A 15,645-nucleotide genomic window follows, 5' to 3' on the forward strand; every position below is an offset into this window, starting at 1 on the left:
CAGAACAAAGTAGGAAGAAGAGAAAGTACATTCAAATGAAACATTCTTATAAACATGAACACATCTGAATTTTTATGGGTTTATTCAAACAAATATATGTAGCTTACATTTTTATGAAACATGGTTTTCTTGGAATCAATGTCTCTATAACCATTTTTGGGATTGTCTCACTGAACAGGCTTTGTCACTACCTTCTGTTCTGACTCCCAGGTAGTTGGACAATTAGGTATGTACCAGTGTGTCTGCCATTCATAAACATATTTTTAAAAGGCTCAGGCATTTCCACTGTTTATAAATTTCCTTCATTGTGAATATTACATTTTAGTGACAGACCTTTCTCTCCCTCACACGTACAGCATCATCAGAATATGAATGTAACCAAATGGTACATGACCTTTACAGTTTGGAAATTTTTCTTAGCAAAACATAGAAGATGAGGCCCATCGTTGATATATTTCACATAGGAGGGTTTCAATGCTACTATAATATGCTTAGAAATATTTTCAGTAATATTTGGGAACATTTCATATTGTATATTTTTCTTTGGTGTAACTATTTCAGTAGTGATTAGAATGGTTTATAAAGCACTTTTTCGGGGACTGATCTATAATGAGTGTTTGAGGGTTAGCTCTTTGCAACCAGTATTTGCTCAGTCTGCCTTAAGATTCTGAATTATTTGTGAATTGCTGCTATTCTAGGGGATCTTCATACACTAAGTATAGACAAAACTCTTACAACAACTTGTTTAAATGAAGAGTTTCTGGAGGAGGGACTCAGTGGAAACAAAGTTTCTTTTTTTCCTTATAAGCACTACAATTACATGGCAACAGTTCTTAAGAAGTAAACGTGTAGGGGAAGCCATAGCTTAGGGGATGGCTACAGGTGTCTGGGCAGGGTGACATAGAGTGAGAGGTGGTCAGGTGGCTGGGCACTTTCAGTTTCCCTTTCGGCTTGCTGTACAGACTGCTGCTGCGCAGGCTGGCTAGGTCGCTCTGTAAGTAAGGCTTTTCCCTGTTAAATACCCTTGTATTTCTACCTGACTCCGTATTGGTAATTTCCCACTTTATCTGGTGTGAGAAGTGGGATACTGGAAACCTAGCCTCCATTTGGGACGGGCTGTGGATTCCACCAGGTCAGCGGCCTAGGCCAGGAAAGCTCCCTCTCTCCACAGGTGCTCCCAGCTCACAGCCAATCCACTGTGGCTGAACTTCTCAGAACCGTCCGCCCAGCTTGGAGACTCACACAGACCGCCTATGGTTTTACCACCATGTGCTCGGGACCAGCTCGGACTGTAGCCTATCCATGCCTGAAGGCCTCCAGCCCTTGAACCAAGTAGGCCTTGGGAGTAGGTCTCGGCTTTCAGCAGGGTCCATGCAGTGGCCTTAAAGCCATGCCTCATTCAGTGGTTGCAGCCTCAAGGCCATATACTCGCTAAGATAAGGGCAGCCGCTTTTGTGACCTCTCTCCACCACTGCCACGACCGCTGCCAAACAGCACGGACTAACTGACCACCTGTGCCACCTGCTGCTCAAAGATAGTTACTGCATGTGGAATAGAATTAAGTTAAAATTATGGCAGAATATTTATCATTTGCTAAAATTGGTAATATTTTTGCTTATTATGTGAATTCACTGTATGAGGAGGATGCTAATCTGCCAATTACTGGCCTATATGCGGTAATGGCAGTTAGCTTGCTGGTACAAATAGTATTACTAGCCAGAGGGCTCAGGAAAAGGGAGAGAGAGAACCTCACCACCTACTTACAGGAAATAACAGCTTTATGCAATGAGGTTTTGGAGAACAGATTAGGTCAGACCGAAATTGTCCAGCAAGTGGAACAGAAATTGGATGATAAGCTTGGCTCTGTGTCCAATACACTAAAGGCAGAGCTGTCTGTTACCCAAGATGAGATGCAGCGTATTTATGATAAAATAAACACAGAGAGATCCTCCATGTCTGAGGCCTTAGAGGCTAGGCTGCCAGAAGACCGTGATGAGCTAAAGAATATCTGTAGCCAGCTAGAAACGCAGATAGGCACTGTTACCCAGCAACTAGATGCAAAGGTGCAAAATACCCAGGAAAGTGTTGAAGAATTGGACAATGCCATTCCATCAATTATTGAAGCATCCAAGGTAGCAGATCACAGATTTGAGTCTAGATTTGAATGTCTGGAAGATAATTTACAGTATAGGCTGACAGATTACATATAGGTCCATACGGTCGATTGCTGAGGACTCAAAATCAGCATATCATGACCTCGAATCTAGACTCCAATACCTAGAAGGCAGTTTCCATGCCATCCAGATGCTGTCTAAGGATGATCGTATTAAAGACCTAGAAAAACATGTAGATGAACAGTTAGAGCAATTTACAGATTCACTAACATGCTTGGAATCTTTTATGATTAAGGAGATTGAAACTTTTCATAAGGATATCATTACTAGGCTTAAAGATCATTGGGATGCTTCAGAAGCAGAATCACTCCAATCCCAGGCACCTACTCCACCCAGGTATCATGACTATTCCTCTAAGGTTGTTATTTGTACACCATTAGTGAACCCAGCTACCATGGTAGAAAAGATAGCTAGAAACACCTTCATGGACAGATGGCTTATGAATGGCAACCTATACAGCTGAAGGATCTTAAGAATATTAAAGAATCAGTTGTCTCATATGGTCTCCATAGCCCATACATAAAAGAGCTATTACATTCATGGGCAACCTTTAACAGGGTGACACCCACAGATTGGGAACGATTGGTAGCAGGTGTACTTGAGAATTCATGCCAAATCCAGTGGAAGGCATTAGTAAGGGAAGAGGCAAAGCTCCTTGAGCATCAGGGCATAAAGGAAAGGTTTTGAAGCCCCCCTAGATAAGATTCTTGGTCAGGGTATTTATGCTGACCCACAGGTTCAGGCTGAATATGATGACGATATACTGTCTCTATGCAGGAAAGCAGCATTAAATGCCTGGGATAAGGTTCATGAGCCAGGAGAAAGCCTAGAAGCTTATACCAGAATAGAACAGGGACCTACAGAACAGTTCCAGGACTTCTTACAAAGGTTAACTAGGGCAGTAGAATTACAGGTAACAGATCCAGAAACAAGACAATCAATTATATATACAATAGCTTATGAAAATGCAAACCCAATATGCAAAAGAATACTTTTGCCTTTAAAGATCAGATCAGCTCTGCTAGAAGAATGGGTTTTACATGCAGCCAACATTGACTATCATGTGCAAGACACTGGAGCTTGGGTAGGAGAAGCCATTTGGAAAGGTTTAAAAAGACAACAGGAGATTAAAAGTTCTAGAGGTGAGGATGCAAGGGCTTGGGAAGGAGAAGCACCTTAGAGAGGTCAACATAGATACCAAGAGGCCAGAGGTTATTACTACTGTGAACCAGAACCTTGGGTAGGAAGAGCCTTCCTCTGGAGACCATGAAGGCACCAGGAACCTAGATGTTTCAACTGTGGTAAAATGGGACATACTAAGAGAAATTGTAGACAAATGAATTCTAACAATGCCTCATATGGAAGGCCACTGCCTTCTGGATTGTGTAGAAGATGTGGTAAGGGCAGACACTGGACCAATGAATGTAGATCAACAAGGGACATACAAGGAAACCCCTTAAGGTCGGGAAACCCCGAGGGTAGCCTCAAGAAGGCCCCCACATCGAAAAAGGTCAGGTCATTCCCAAGAGCAGTGGAAGACAATCTCTCACAGGAACAATAGATAATTCTTTGCCTATTGTGAAAAATGATGCTGCTCTAGATGGTAGTTTGAATAGTGATGAAGAATCAAGTGTGAATGGACAAAATGAGAAACGCATATTTTGGCAAACTTCTATTAATGATAAAAGGGCTCAGTTGAAAGTGAGAATTAATAATAAAGTTATTTCTGGCTTAGTAGACACTGGGGCGGATGTAACTATTATTACCCCAAAATCTTGGCTTCAGAAATGGCCTCTTAGAGAGGCAAATATACAATTTTTAGGAATTGGAACTCTATATATAGAGTTCGACAGAGTGTTAACTCAGTGGTCTGCATTGGACCGGAAGGACAGAAAGGGATACTGAAACCATACGTGGCAGATATAGCTATAAATCTCGTGATCTCTTACAGCAATGGAATACTCAGATTAATATTCCTCCAATGTCGGATACAAATTATGTACAATCTTTAGATACTAGAAAAAATCTGGTAAGATGCTATGGAAAATGGTTACCAACCATCCAGGCTGTAGAGAAACTCGGTACAAATGACGGACCTTCAGAGGAGCCAAAGGCCCTGTCACTGAAGTGGCTTACAGATGAACCAGTTTGGGTAGGACAATGGCCTATCACCTCTGAGAAGCTAGAGGCTTTAGAAAAGTCAGTACAGGAACAGCTAGACGCTGGACATATAGAGGAATCTACCAGTCCTTGGAATTCTCCTGTATTTGTTATCAAAAAGAAGTCAGGTAAGTAGAGAATGCTGACAGACCTGAGAGCCATAAATAAAGTAATTCAACCAATGGGTTCTCTGCAACCTGGAATGCCATTACCTTCCTTAATACCTAAAGGATGGCCTATCATAGTTATTGATCTAAAAGACTGTTTTTTCACAATACCGTTACAGGAAAATGATAGAGAAAAATTTGCATTTACTGTACCAACTCTTAATAATTCACAGACAGTTAGGAGCTATCAGTGGAGTGTTTTGCCACAAGGAATGCTAAATAGTTCTACTTTGTGTCAGCACTTTGTACAGCAACCTTTGGAAATAATTCGTAAGAAATTTTCACAATCTCTTGTTTATCATTACATGGATGACATTCTTTCATCAGATTCTAATAAGGAAACTTTGGAACATATGTTTGAAATGGTGAAGGAAGTTCTGCCTCATTGGGGGTTACAGGTTGCCCCAGAAAAGATAAAAAGAGGAGATTCTATTAACTATTTAGGTTACAAGATAGACTTACAAAGAATCAGACCTCAAAAGGTGCAAATTAGGAGAGATCGTTATCAAACTCTTAATTCTCCTCAGAAATTATTAGGGGAAATTTGCCAATTACAGACGATTATTCGTGTAGAAGGACATGACTTAAAGCACTTAAAAATGGCCCTTAAAGGTGATAAGGACCTAAATAGTCCGAGAATATTATCTGCTGAGGCAGAAAAAGAGTTACAATGGGTAGAAAACAGAATATTGGATGCATACATAGATTGGATAAACCTTGATTTAGACTGTATTCTGGTTATCTTGCCATCCAGAGAATACCCTTCTGGAATTCTGATGCAGAGGGAAGACACTATATCGGAATGGATATTTCTTCCACATAAACAGAATAAAAAGTTAAAGACATATATAGAAAAGATTTCTGATTTGATTTTAAAGGGTAAATTACGACTTTTGTCAACTGACTGAAAAAGATCCAGCAGAAATTATAGTACCTTTAACTAATGAAGAAATCTCCTTCTTGTGGAAGGATAATGAATATTGGCAAATAGCTCTTACTGACTTTTTGGGAACGATTAGCAACAATTATCCCAAAACTGACAGAATTAAATTAATAAAAAAAGACAGTCTGGATTCTTCCACATATTGTAAGACAAACTCCCATTTCTGGAGTTCTTACCTTCTACACTGATGCCAACAAATCAGGTAAGGCAGGTTATAAAGCAGGTGAGATAAGTAAAAAAGTTCAAAGTTCGTATACATCTGTACAGAAGGCAGAATTATATGCAATTCTCATGGTACTTATGGATTTTACAGAACCTCTTAATATAGTTACTGATTCCCAATATGCAGAGAGAGTCATGTTACACATTGAGACTGCAGAATTTATTCCTGATAATACAGAATTAACTTCTCTGTTTTTACAATTACAGGAAACTATCAGAAACAGAAGTAATCCTATATACATTACACATATCAGATCCCATATGGGTCTGCCAGGCCCACTAGCACAAGGCAATGATGAGATTGATCGTTTATTAATTGGAAGTGTGCTAGAAGCCTCAGAATTTCATAAAAAACATCATGTAAATAGCAAAGGTTTGAAAAAGGACTTCTCTATCACTTGGCAACAAGCCAAAGAGATAGTGAAAAACTGTCCTACTTGTTCCTTTTATAATCAAATTCCATTACCAGCAGGTTGTAATCCTCCTTAGGCTATTCGGGGGAAATGAGGTTTGGCAGATGGATGTCTTTCACTTTGCAGAGTTTGGAAATTTGAAATATGTGCATCATACTATACACACATTCTCAGGGTTCCAATGGGCTACTGCTCTTAACTCTGAAAAAGCTGATTCTGTTATTACACACCTGCTAGAGGTGATGGCAGTTATGGGTATACCTGCATAAATAAAAACTGACAATGCTCCAGCATATGCCTCTACAAAATTGGAACAGTTTTTCAAATATTATAACATAAAGCATGTTACTGGTATACCACACAATCCTACAGGACAAGCAGTGGTTGAGCGATCTAATAGAACACTTAAGGAGATGCTCAACAAACAAGCTTGGAAGACTAAACCCCCCAAACATAGGTTGCATAATGCTTTATTAACACTAAACTTTCTTAATGCCAATGAGAAAGGACAAACAGCTGCAGAAAGACACTGGACTACGGAGAAAACTGCTGACCTGAATCAGCCGGTATACTTCAAAGATGTACTAACCTCTGTATGGAAACCAGGACATGTGTTACGTTGGGGTAGGGGTTTTTCATTGGTTTCCACAGGAGAAGAAAATCTTTGGATACCATCAAAGTTGATCAAGATTCGAGTGGTAAAGGAAAAACCTCTCGACAAGGACAAATGACAGGTATTCTACTAAGGTATATCTCATAAACTAAATAGAAACCTCCCAAAGGAAAGGGAAATGTTTTGCTTTTATCTTCACAGGAAAACTCATCTCCAGAAGGCAAAGGACACTGCATGGGTAGATACTTAAGAAGAGAAGGTAGCTATAGCCATCAAACAAAAGGAATGTGCCATATGTTAAACTTTACAGCTGTCTCTCAGAGAACTCTATTTCTCTTTATTTCCTAGTCCCTATTCAATTAAACCAATGCTGGATTTAGAGGTGGATTTGGCTTTCCTCCTCTAAAATCCAAGCACATTATTTAACTAAACTTTAGAGTTTCTGTATTGTATCAAGAAGCCAATTGATGTAGTACAGAATAAAGAAGAATTTGGGGACTGTCATTGTCTTTTCTTGGATCTTTCTCTCAAGGTGTACACCCTCTCATAATTGTTATGCTCTCATGGTTGCATTCCCCAGCATGTGTACATCACAAGCAAACATTTCTCTGCTAACTGTTTATGTTTGAGTCCCACACAGCCAATGAAGACCTGCCTGACAGCAATCCCTGGACACCCCGTAAAGAAAATGGGCCACACCTCCTCGACTGCACTTGATCCAACTTGCTCCATTTCAACTGACATTCCGGCCAGAGCTTCGGGTACTGACTTCAATCAAGTTGAGGATTTCAAGCAAGATCTTCAATCAAGTGAATCCCATCTAACATGGACTGGATACAATCCATTCAAGACTTTCACTATACTAACATTTTCTTCCTACAGGACCCCACGTGACTATCATCATTCCATTTCAGCAGGAAGTAACTTGGAGAATGCTAAGCCCCCTTCCCCGATTTTTGTCACTTAGGACAGTGTATATACCTAGTTAGGGATAGCTTCCTATTGTTTATGGTTGGGATTGGAAGGAGGTGTTCAGGCTTGGACACCTCTTTCAGATGACTTTAGGGTTTAGTTAAAATAGATAGTTAGGATGTGACATAAGCAGATTGTTGTATCTTCTTATATTTCACCTTTATGATTGTTAATTTTGGATACTTTACACTGTTAAGTCTTAATCCTCTTTTAGACTAAAAGGGGAATTGTAGGGGAATCTGTAGCCATACCTACTTAGGGGCTGGCTACAGGTGTGTCTGACCACGCCTGCAAGGGCGTGGTCAGGGTGACATAGAGTGAGAGGTGGTCAGGTGGCTGGGCACGTTCAGTTTCATTTTCGGCTTGTACAGCTGTACATACTGCTGCCACGCCGGCTGGCTAGGTCGCTCTGTAAGTAAGGCTTTTTCCCTATTAAATACCCTTATATTTCTACCTGACTCTGTATTGGTAATTTCCCACTTTATAAAGGTTTATCCACAAGTACTCCAGTCACTTATGAATCACGTGTTATGTAGGCTGGCTGGGAGCTTCAACTCATCTTCCTTCCACAGTCTTCAAAACGCTGAGATTACAAGTGTTCACCCATGTTCAGCTCATTTTCTTATTTCTGCTCTCTACCTAAATCTCCTTTCTGCTCCAGTAAATGACTCTATACATTACTTGAAAAACTGTGGGATTGTCACAGATACTTTAAATTCTAACTACATTACACAATGGGAAACAGAGTCAGGAAGGCAAGCAACTGTTATGGGTGCTAGAGTTTCTAAAGAGCCATCGTATTTGCTGCATCTGGGAAGACACAAGGACCATGTTTTCTAACTGTACAGTTACAGCTGCTGGCCCCTCACCTACCTAGTTTTAAAGAGATCATGAGATTTGCTGCTCAGTAACAAAAAGTGTTTGGTTAGCCTGCACTCAGTGTCTAAGAATGACAAGATGGTACCAGCAAGCAGCACTTTTATTTCTCAGCTATTAATTGTCCAACTGAAAACTGTACAGTTTTTGGTTGGGATCTTTAAAGTGATCTTAATAATACACATTATTTATTCTGTTTATGAGACCCCAGTAGTTCCTGTTAAGTGATCTCACTGATCATGAAGACAACAGGGATTTTACTTCCCAAATTTTTTCTCTGAACCTTTCTCTTCATACTTCTCTGCTCCACTGCTTCTCATCCATGGACAGTGACCAAGGTGAGAAAAGGAGGTCTTACTGTTTACTAGCCAGAAGCTACATTGCAAGTGATGGGAAACAGGTGTGTCAAGCCTATATAGGCCACCAAATTCTGTTCCCTGCTTTCTATCTTTATTTTATTAAGGCCCATTTTGTTAGCTATGAGCCAGGTACCTCAAAATGTGTTCTAAATGAAACTTCTACAAGTTAAAATGCCAAGCAAAGTAGGTACTCAGCACCATCAGTCTCAGCTGTCATACGTGCATCTCCAGACTTCCCACACGGTTTACCTCAGTCCTTCTGAGATAGTGGTATATGGCAGTGAAAATGGTGAGAGCATTTACTGTCAGAGGCTGTGGAAGAATACAGCATATGATGACCGATAATTCAGATGCCGACCCACCAGACTCTGATGGAGATAATCCTGTCTAGCAAGGCTTATAGGACCACCAACTCTGAAAACCAGTTTCCTGTATCTGTGATTTCTGTCTTGTGACACTTCACTTCTTCTCTAAGAACAGCTTTGGTATATTCCCACTGCTTGTGTGTCCATCTAATGAAAACATTCCATCCACTGGGCACACATATCTGTTGATGACTAGGAAGATGACTCTTCATTGATCTGTGTCATTTTGATACATAGAAAACACACTAGGACCTGCTTCCTAACTAGATCTTTGTCCCACTGGGACTGCGAGGCACTTAAAAGCTGCTTTGTTCCTTTTTACTTAGACTAAAATCAGAAAATAACAAATTTCTCCTCAGTCCAAGGCAAACTACACATGATTAGCTCATTTTTACCTCAGAGCAAGTTCAAACTAAAGGCTTTTTGTAAATAGATTGTAAGTTTAAAACTTTACAGCTATGCACAAGGTCAGAGCCGCAGGTGTCCAAACAAGGTTTCTACACAAAGCACCCTAAGAAAAGCATGCCAGTTCTTCACTTGCCAAGTGGTTACTGTGCCACCAGGCTCTGATCACAGCCTTTAGCTTTGAAACCTTAGGTGCCATGGTAAATGGCTCAGCTACTTATTGCTTACCCTTGACCAATGAAAGTTAACTCTCATAATTTTTTTTATTGCTCCAAGCCTCCTGTAAAAGTAGAATTTTTTGGCTGGAGGAGAAGAAACTAGGAGGAAGTAGAATGTGGGCAGGGTTAGGGTTAGGACAGAGACAGAACAATACAGAGATGTGACTAGCGCAGCACACACGTGACAGAGTCCGCCCTCAGACACCCCAAGTCCCTGTCACTCGCTGTAGCAGCTGGTCTGAACTGCCCTCAGACACCCCAAGTCCCTGTCACTCGCTGTAGCAGCTGTGCCCCTAAAGGCCCTCATTAATTCATGAACCTGGAAATGGGGGGGTTGATTCTGGAAGCAAGGTAAACATAAAAATCAAGGAAGAAGACCACACTGAGGCCTAGAGTTACATGAAAAATTTGGTTTCCATGTGTGATTGCTCACTGACTACAGTTTTAATAGACATAGATTCAATAATCCTATCCCTTTCTCTTTGCATGACTTCCCATAATAACTTACATCTTTTAAATTAATATTATCAAGGTCACAGTTGCTCCGTACTGTTTCAACCAACCATCCTTCTGGGGTAATCATGTTGAGAGTTAGAAGGTGAGATTCTGGGATGTCCAGGAATTTTGCCACTGGTCCATCAGAAGGACTACTGTTAGCCCCTGACATCAGTTCTGGTTCCAGAACAAAACGGTAAAAGCTGTCAATAAAACATAAAAATATTGTGACTAAAATGAAAGTGATTTCTATTCCCCAAATAGCTTAAAACTGCAAATGACTTAACAAATATGACTATACGATCTTAAATTAAAAAGTTAAATACACACTGTATGCCACAGGAGTTAAGAGACCATTTTGTATGATTATGTATTGTACTATACATTTTTCCTTCTTAGTGAAAATAATTAGAATTTCCTTAAAATATATGAGTGAGCGTATATAATCCATCTGTACTCATTTCATACTCCTTCATATTGGCTCAAGTCGACATTCTAGCATTTGTTAGCTCCTGCCACGACAAAGAAGAGAAATGAAAGCCAGAAAATAACTAAAATTCAAATGGAAATTCTGATACCAATTTTAAAATTTCAATTAAGTCAAACTAACGGGATGAAGTTAAATGCACCTGCTAATAGATCATCAGGCATAACTGCAGCTTTAGTGTATTTTAGCCTCATCCTTCAATATAATCATACTAAAAACTGGTCATTAGCTAAGAATAGTGAGAGCCGTATCAAGAGCATATGGATGGCTGCTGCAGTTCTCTAATAACTGAACATCAGATGAACAATCGTGTGAAGCTCAAACTCATATTGTGAGCTCTACAGCTTCACTATTCAACTGCTGTTTTGGTTTTTTCTTTAGAAAGATGTACTTTAAACTAAAAATAAAGGTAGTGTGAGTTCTGCTGCAGCGCCTGAGGTTCAGGGGAGGAAGGGCTTAGCATGGAGATGGGCGATGGAGCCCAGCCGGTGTTTGGTGCTGTGGGAATGAGGATGCCGCCCTCTCTAGAGGCTGGCAGAAAAGCCCCCATTAACTGCCACCAAGGCATTTATTTCTGAGCACACTTCATCTGAGACACTGACAAGAGCCAGGGAGAGAAAGCTAGCAAGGTATAAAGCTGCCTGTTTAAATTGCAGAAGTTGTTCGATTAGTTTGGCCACATTTTGCTTCTGAGAACAAAGTCATTAGGTCCACCCCTGACTCCCAGGAGAATGCTGATGGCTCACTAGGAAAGGAGCCACATTCAAACCAAAGAAACGAAGGCGCAGGGATACATGGGAGAGAACGGCCATGATGAAGAAAAAACAAACAAGCACTCAGTGTGCCAAACACAGTACAAACGCTTAGGGGGATCTCAGTGGCAAAGAAAATCGCAGGCCACTGCACTGTAACTCCAGGGAGGGAGGGACACAAACGACACTACACTCTGATGGGGGGTTAGAGGGAAAAGAAGGAAAAAAATCAATATTCTAGGGCACTGATTCTCAACATGTGGGGGTCAGAAGACCATTTCACAGAGTTCACCAAAGACTACCAAAAACACAGATATTTACATCATGATTCATAACAGTAGAAAAGTCAGTTGTGAAGTAGCAATGAAAATAATTTTATGGTTGGGGTCACCATAACATGAGCTATATAAAAGGGCTGCAGCATTAGAAAGTTTGGGAACCACTGCTCTAGAGCACAGAAAGTAAGGGGAGCAATTTAAAAAAGATTTATGTTTTATGTGTATGATGTGTCTGAGTTTGTGCGTCATACGCTTGCAGTGCCTAAGGAGGCCAGAAGAGGGCGCCAATTCCCCGGAACTGCCGTCACAGAGGACTGTGAGCCACCTTGTAGGGTGTAGGAACCAAATTCCAGTCCTCTGAAAGAGTCTTTAAATGCTGAGTCATCTCTCCAGCCTCTCAGACTGAGTAACCCTAAGAGTTTTCAAACGTTTACTTATATTTAGTGCATGTGCATGCATGTTTGTGTGCACACATAACAGTACAGAGTGGAAATCCGAGGACACTTGGCAGGAGTTATTTTTCTCCTTCTGTCCTTGGGGCCTAGCGATCAAAGTCAGGTCACCGGGCCTGAGGCAGGCACCTGTACCTGCTGAGGTATCTCTCCGATTTCCCTCTCCCCACAGTTTAATAGCTTTAAAGACTGAAGAGGAAAGCTAAGAAAGAAAAGGCTAAAGATAAGAAATGGAGTCCCGGATGAAGCAGGGATGCAAGACAGAGGAGGAGGCCTGGGCTTCACACATCTGTGTGAAACCCAGCAGAAGCATGGTGCTCTGCCCACACAACATGACAAGACTCATAAATACAGGGCAGAGTATGTAGCTAAGGGAATTCTTGTCCCTGAGAAAAAATGAGACAAGATTTACTAAAAGGGAAGGACACAGAATCTGACTGACATATGCTACAGAATAAGATTATGTTAAACTAGTGGATTAAAACATGGTACCTCCTATATATGCTGACCAGTAGCTAGCACTTTAGTTATTATTCTTACTGCAGAAGGCCTGTTCCTTCCCTCAACATTACTAATCTTTATTTTTATATATGCTTTATTTTAATCACACAGACACACACACAGACACACACACACACACAGACACACAGACACACACACAGACACACAGACACACACACAGACACACAGACACACACACACAGACACACACAGACACACACAGACACACAGACACAGACACACACACACACACACACACACACACACACACACACACACACACACACACACACACGGGTTTAATGCCCATAGAGGCCAGAAGAGAACATGAGATTGCAGTTGTAAGTTTCGGGGAACTGAACTTAGATTCTCTGAGAGCATCAAGAAGCTCTCTGAACCACTGAGATCTATCTCCAGCCCTCAATCTCCTTCTTCTTTTAAATGCAACAATCTTTATAGAGATATTCTGAAGGGACTGTCCATTCATAAGAATAGAAATGTTGTACCCATGGGATAGACCTCTCAATTAATAGCTAACATAGTCAATGATTTTGATCGGATTTAGAAAGGTATGTGATGAATTTCAAATACAACCAAAAATGAACAACCTAAAAAGTAAACGAGCTACAAAAATGTGTCAGTCAAAGGGCCAATGGGTGAATCGTAATTTCCTACTTTAATTTTCTACGTTTCCCATTTCACTGTCTTCCAAGCATTAAAAATTCCTTATTTAAAGTGACTGTTCAAAGTAATAGTGTATAATATATAAAAGATAATATACTTGGAAACAATAAAGAGATGAACTGAATTATACCTCTTCTGTCGAGTGTACACGCATGTTTAGTGTTCTGTAACTGTGACAGAGAAAAGCACACTAAAAAGCCTCAGCAAGCTATGCTAGTGCACAAGGGCATATCTCCTTTCTGCCCCAGGACACCGGAGATATTGAATATTCCTAAGGACACAGTGAGTACAAGGACAGAGATTCTGATCCAAAAAAGGGTGTGTTTCTGTTGTCAGGTGTCATTTAAGGTCACTGTGAATAAGAGCAATTTTACACAATGATAAACACAGACATCTCTGTGACATCTGCAGACATTCTGAACCACTTTCACCTTAAGACTCCCAAATAGTGAATGTGATGATGTAACAAAGAACATCTTGAAATACAGGTCTGAAAAAGTGCTGACAATACAGTTAACCCCAAACTTTTGAAATCACTGTTTTCCCTTGATAACTTCCCAATAAATACTAAGTCAAATTTCTAAAAACACATATAAACAAAATTTCATACGGTTTCTGCAGTAAGGTGAGAGGTTTACTGAGTCGGGTTGTTTTAGCTTCATATCAATTATGGTGTCTGGTGAAGGCACAGAGAAGGCTAGCCCTCAACAGACCTCCCCTCAGCATCTGCCTGTTGGCCAACTCACCTTCCTAAAGGGGCTTCCGAAAGCTTGCTCCTGCAGTTCATGAAAAGCTTTATCCTCGTGTTCACAATCTTGCCAAGCACCTGTTAAAAATTCCCATATTTGATTTCATATAACATAATGGCTCTCAGTTCCTGAGCATCTATTATGCACCACTCATTGTCGCATCTGACATAGATGTCAAAATGACACGTCGCCACATACTCTCAGATGTGCCGTGCAGAGACTCACCTGCCCAAGGCCACAGGAAGCTACCGAAGGTGTTGACACTCAGACAACTGACTTCAGTGACCCACTGCAGCTTCTAGTCTCTTGTTTAAAGTAACTTTCAGGGTTTTTCAGTTTCCTTAGCATTGAAGGGAAAGTAATATAATCACTAGAACCCTCGTTTGCCTCACAAATTTCACCCTTTATCTTAGGAGACATAGAAAGTTCTAGGCTATACACTCTTTGCTCTTACTTGTCTTTAAGTCAACAAGAAGTGGGAGAAAATTTTGTTCTCCTTCATCTCTACACAGACAACAAATCACAAATGATTCAAAAGCTATTAATCAACAAAGGATATGGATAAAGGGAGGAAAAATGTACACATAACACAAAGAATATAGACTTACTGAGGAATTAGAACGAAGTGTAATTTAAGAGCTTTGAGTTTAATTTCCATTCTATCACTCATCTTTGCTACCATGAGGGTCACGGGTGACTCCCCTGTCACACGTGAGATCAACTGTACGGTTGAGTCAGTCATCTGACAACAGAGTGACAGAGGAGCTAGAGACTGCAGCCAATGCATACAATTTTGTTTTATAAGTATATTATTTCATAAAGTAAGAGAAAATGCTGACAAACACAAGCATGTTATTGTTGCCAAAGAAGTAAAGTGGAATTCCTCTCTCCTATCTCTATAATTTTACATTTATTATTTTTAAGTTCTGCCTTGATGTAGGTTTTAAAGATAAAATAATATTTTTTCTGAGTAATGATTCTTTATGGGAACAAGGAAGTTGTACACTAAAAATCAATGATAATTTGAGTACTATATTTCAAGAAGTTCACACATGAAGGTTTTACAAGTGCTAAGAAGGAACGTTGAAACAGCCATGGAATTAGCTTTGTGCTGTTCATACTCTGAAGGGAAATAACATCGAAGTCTAAGGGTATCATCTTGTTAGTAAGTACACTTATGAACTCCGCGGTGAGGCCGCCACACGGTGGAACTGTGATGGAGTAGCAGCAGCAGCACCCCCTTCATCACTAGTATCAGGCATTAGATTTACTGTCTGCACTTGGGCCTGTTTCCAAGTGAAGCCAGCTGTCAGAGGCTTTTCCAAGTCTGAAAACATTTATTTGTTTTTATTAAACATTT

At 40.4% G+C, this 15,645-nt stretch overlaps 1 protein-coding gene across 2 annotated transcripts in view; it reads right to left on the reverse strand.

The window, feature by feature from the left end:
* The window catches only part of Uggt2 (UDP-glucose glycoprotein glucosyltransferase 2), a 115,415-nt gene that overhangs the window by 30,912 nt on the left and 68,858 nt on the right, over nt 1–15,645 (reverse strand). For both annotated transcript variants that reach the window (XM_027393922.2, XM_035452924.1), the window contains exons 26-27: nt 14,283–14,362; nt 10,396–10,585 (exon numbers count right to left, since the gene is read on the reverse strand). In XM_027393922.2, coding sequence (XP_027249723.1) covers nt 10,396–10,585; nt 14,283–14,362 — 270 coding nt within the window. The remainder of the gene's footprint in view (nt 1–10,395; nt 10,586–14,282; nt 14,363–15,645) is intronic.

This window comes from Cricetulus griseus (assembly GCF_003668045.3).
Source record: "Cricetulus griseus strain 17A/GY chromosome 1 unlocalized genomic scaffold, alternate assembly CriGri-PICRH-1.0 chr1_1, whole genome shotgun sequence".
NCBI lineage: Eukaryota > Metazoa > Chordata > Mammalia > Rodentia > Cricetidae > Cricetulus > Cricetulus griseus.